Raw genomic sequence first — 4022 nt, 5'->3', positions numbered from 1 at the left:
ACTATGTAGACCAGGCTGGCCTTGAGCTCACAGAGATCTGCCTGCCTCTGCCTCTCAAGTGCTGGGACTACAGGCGTGTGCCACCACGCCCAGCTATTTTTTTTTAATATTTTTATTTTATGTGTGTATTGCCTGCATGTAGGTAAGAGCACCCATGTTGTGCAATGCCCACAGAAGACAGAAGAGGCTGTCAGATCCCCTGGAACTGGCATTACAGACAATTGTTAGCTGCCATGTGGGTTCTGGGATTCAAACCTGAGTCTTCTGCAAGAACAGTCAGTGTTCTTAACCACTGAGCCATCTCTCCAGCCCCCATACAAAGATATTTTAACAAAATATTTTCTCACAGTACACTGGTAATGTAAGCATTCGCATATTTCTTTCATTCCAACCATGTGACACTACAACAATCTTTAAGAATTCCTTTTCTTGCTAGGCGTGGTAGTGCATGCCTTTACTTCTAGCTTGTTCTACATAATGAGTCCAGGTTAGCCAGGACTACATAGTGAGACCCTGTCTGGAAAAAAAGAACTCCTCTTTTTAACTAGGACCTGGTTGTTTCAGAAATGTATACCATGAATAGCTTATAAGTAATGAACAAAAGGAGTGTGAGGATTTTCCATTTAGGAACACATAGGAAGACAGCAAAACCAACTGTCATTTATGCTGAATGCCTCTTTTCCCTAATTATAAATTTTCTAACTGTAAACAGGAGTATTCAAAAAATGTTCAAACACTTTTTGTGCTAGTTGAGTTCTAAACACCTAAGGAAGCACCCATGAATAGCAGACTGACAGAATCAGAGAAGGTCATTTAGCTTAATTCCTTTTGGCAATGCCAAATTGGAGATACACACTATCAAAAACAGAGCCATGTCAAAGTAGACATGGATTCTTTAAGTACCTAAATTCATACCACTTTAAACAAAAGAAGCAACCTTGAAATTTTAAGGTAGCCAACCTCCAGCAAAATGATGTGTTATTAATAAGCTGTACCTAGCACAAGACAGACTAAGCAAAATGAGGCAGGCAATGGCAGTGAAAATAAAGCCCACCATAGCTGAAGCAGGCTGTACATAAAGCCTAGATTTAACCAATCTAGTAGAAAAAAATTAAGTCTGCCTAGCTCTTGTATTAACTGCTCCAAAGTAGTATGCCTTAGATCAATTTTCCTTCTATCATTTCTTTCTAATGCACTGAAAAGCAGCAGCAGCATTGACCCAAGCAGTGAGTTGGAGAAGAAGCCAAAAGTATTTGGGTAGCTGTCCAATTTCCCAAAGAAATCTGAGTATTTAAGACATATAGAATCAGCTGATCTTATCTCACCTCCCAGCATACTGGGGACTAGAAGCATCAAAAAGCAATCTGACTCAGTAACACATATATGAAGTAGACTTAGAAATGTTTTGGTTGCCACTTCTGATTTTGTTTTCCTGAGACAAGGTCTCCCTGTAGCTCCAGATGACCTAGAACTGGCTCTGTAGACCAGGCTGACCTAGATCTCACAGAGATCCACCTGCCTCTGTCTCCCAAGTGCTGGGACTAAAGGCATGTGCAACCACACCCAGCTTTAGTTGCCACTTTTAAATGAAGAGTCTATGTGTGTCTATGTGTGCATGTGCATGTGTATATGTGTACATGCATAATGCTGTATTACTGAAAAAAGATAAATCATCGCAAAAAAAATTACAAAAAGATTTTAAGTACCCCAAATACTAAAGAATTTCACAGGTTCAAGCAGTTTTAATCATTTTTAAGTGCATTAAACTTAAAAAAAATACTAAACCCACACAATTGAGTGCACATAAAACTATATCACTGTCAATTTTCTGACTGATTATTATAGTATTCAGGATATTACCAAACAGGAAGTTGGGGTGGTTTTACAGGGTGTCTCTATAGGTTTTATTTCAACTGCACACGATTATTATCTCGAACTAGAAAGGGTTTTTTGTTTGCTTTTAGTTTTTTTTTTTTTTTTTTTTAGACAGAGTCTCACTATATAGCCCTGGCTAGCCTGGAACTCGCTATGTAGACCAGGCTACCTTGAACTCACAGAGATCCGCCTGCCTCCCCACTTCCCAATGCTAGGATTAAAAGCATGCGCCACCACACCCAGCAAAATATAAAGTTTTAAAGAGCAATTAACATATGTTTTTTTAAAAAGTTAAACCTAAATTGTTTAAAAGTTATACACCTGATACACACCCAACCTTCAAGTAGATTGGACACTGGTCAAAAGGGTACTTTAAGGGAAACTTCAGTTCTGAAGTTGCTTTGAGATTACTGACAAGAAAGTCTTAATGAAAGTAAACACTAAATGAATTAAAAATCAAGAAACAACATTCTACTCCAATTAGGCACTTAAGAGCATCTTAGAGTTGTGAGGCTGATGGGCACTCTATGTCACTGTAGAATCCAAGAAGTATGTGCAAGGGACTCTTGCATCCATTCAGCACTCAACACACATACTAAGCATTGCTGGACATAATTCTTGTTTGTTTCTTTTGAGACAGGATCTCTCTGTAGCCCCAGCTGGTCTGGAACTCACTATATAGACCAGGCTGGCCTCGATCTCAGATCCACCTGCCTCTGCCTCCCGAGTGCTGGGATTAAAAGCATACGCCACCACGCCCGGTCAGAACACAATTCTTGCCCTTGGAATGAAATGAACACTGGACCAGATGGTCTCTGGTGACTGTCAGCAACTGGCTGGTTTCATACTGAGTCTCTCCACGGGGGCTGAATTTAGCAGGATCACAGCTCAAACCTCCACAATCCTTTATCAGTGCTATGATGCTCCTTTCAAAAAGTGGCCACTTTACCCAGAATGTTTTAAAGAGAAGAAAGCATCAGAAAAGGTGCAGTTCTAGGCAAGCATTACGATCATCCAGAACAACCTCCACACACTGGATTTCACACAAGCCTGTAGCAGGCTGAGGCAAGGCAAAGCAGGTTCTTAAAGCAGGACAGGAGCTTGCAGGATGATCGGGAACCCCTTCCCCTGATGAGTAGGTTCCTGAAAGGTGGGTAAAGAAACTCTCTTACCATCCTCAAACGGGGTCCCTTCAGGCCTGCAACAGAAAAAACAAAACAAAACAAAAAAACCCAAAATCAGTCAGTTCCCGTTTTACAGGGCTCCCTGTCCCTGGCACGTCTTAGGAGACAGTTCCTCCGCGACCTGGCATCCCTGCCTCTGGTCCTCACCAGCTGCCTGTGCTGGAGAGGCAGTCCAAGTCCAAGTCTGGGGGCTCCGAGACCGCCAGGCCGCCGTGCCCCGCCGCAAGCGCTCCCCACCCCGCCCCCTAGAACCCCAAATGGTTCTCCTGGCAGCGGGAACCGAGCTAATCGAGGCACAGGCTCCGGGGAGGCGCCTAGGCCCAAGCAAAGGCAAACATTTTCCCTTTTCCCCGGGCGCCTCAGCCAAAGGGGAACCGACGGGGCCGGCCCGGGTCCCCCAATCCCTCGGCAGCACCCTGAACGCAGACTCACCCAAAAATGACCGCGTTCCAAACCATTATGTTGTTCTCTGACGGAGCCCCACTCACTCCGGCCGGAGGATCCTCCTGTAACCTTCAGACACACACACCGGGTCCCCTCAGTCCCGGCCGAGCGACCGGCCTCCCGCACCACACCCGACCCGCTCCGTTTCGGGGGGATCCGCCCTGAGTCCCAGTCAGGCAGCCCCCAGCCTCCGCTCTCCTCCACCGGCTGGAGGTTACCTCTTGAAGTCCCTCATGAGACGCCGCCGGGCCGGGGTGGACATATCTCGAGCGGGGTCACAGGTGTGGCATATACCAGGATCTGCGGTCTCCGAGGAGCCAGAGGGAGCTGAAGCCGACGCCGGAGCTCCCAGCGGTACTGCACTGCCTCTACGAAGTCGAGGGTCGGTCTGGCGCCGGCTAAGCACCACCCCAGAGTAGACGGGGGCTGAACCAACCTGAGAGGAAAGTCAGGGGGGGGTTGGAACGCCTGACGCCGGACAGGCCGTACCAAGATGGCGGGGGGGGCGGAATCGCTTAT

At 46.2% G+C, this 4022-nt stretch overlaps 1 protein-coding gene across 1 annotated transcript in view; it reads right to left on the bottom strand.

Annotated features, from left to right (window-relative positions):
* Nucleotides 1-3944, bottom strand: part of Ube2a (ubiquitin conjugating enzyme E2 A) — a 12077-nt gene extending 8133 nt beyond the window's left edge. The window contains exons 1-3 of the mRNA XM_008844033.3: nt 3722-3944; nt 3492-3572; nt 3048-3073 (exon numbers count right to left, since the gene is read on the bottom strand). Coding sequence (XP_008842255.1) covers nt 3048-3073; nt 3492-3572; nt 3722-3765 — 151 coding nt within the window. The 5' untranslated portion in view covers nt 3766-3944. The remainder of the gene's footprint in view (nt 1-3047; nt 3074-3491; nt 3573-3721) is intronic.
* Nucleotides 3945-4022: the final 78 nt, after the last annotated feature.

This window comes from Nannospalax galili, unplaced genomic scaffold (genome assembly GCF_000622305.1).
Source record: "Nannospalax galili isolate Female #2095 unplaced genomic scaffold, S.galili_v1.0 scaffold311, whole genome shotgun sequence".
NCBI classification, from domain to species: domain Eukaryota; kingdom Metazoa; phylum Chordata; class Mammalia; order Rodentia; family Spalacidae; genus Nannospalax; species Nannospalax galili.
This window is presented reverse-complemented; position numbering and strand designations above follow the sequence as displayed.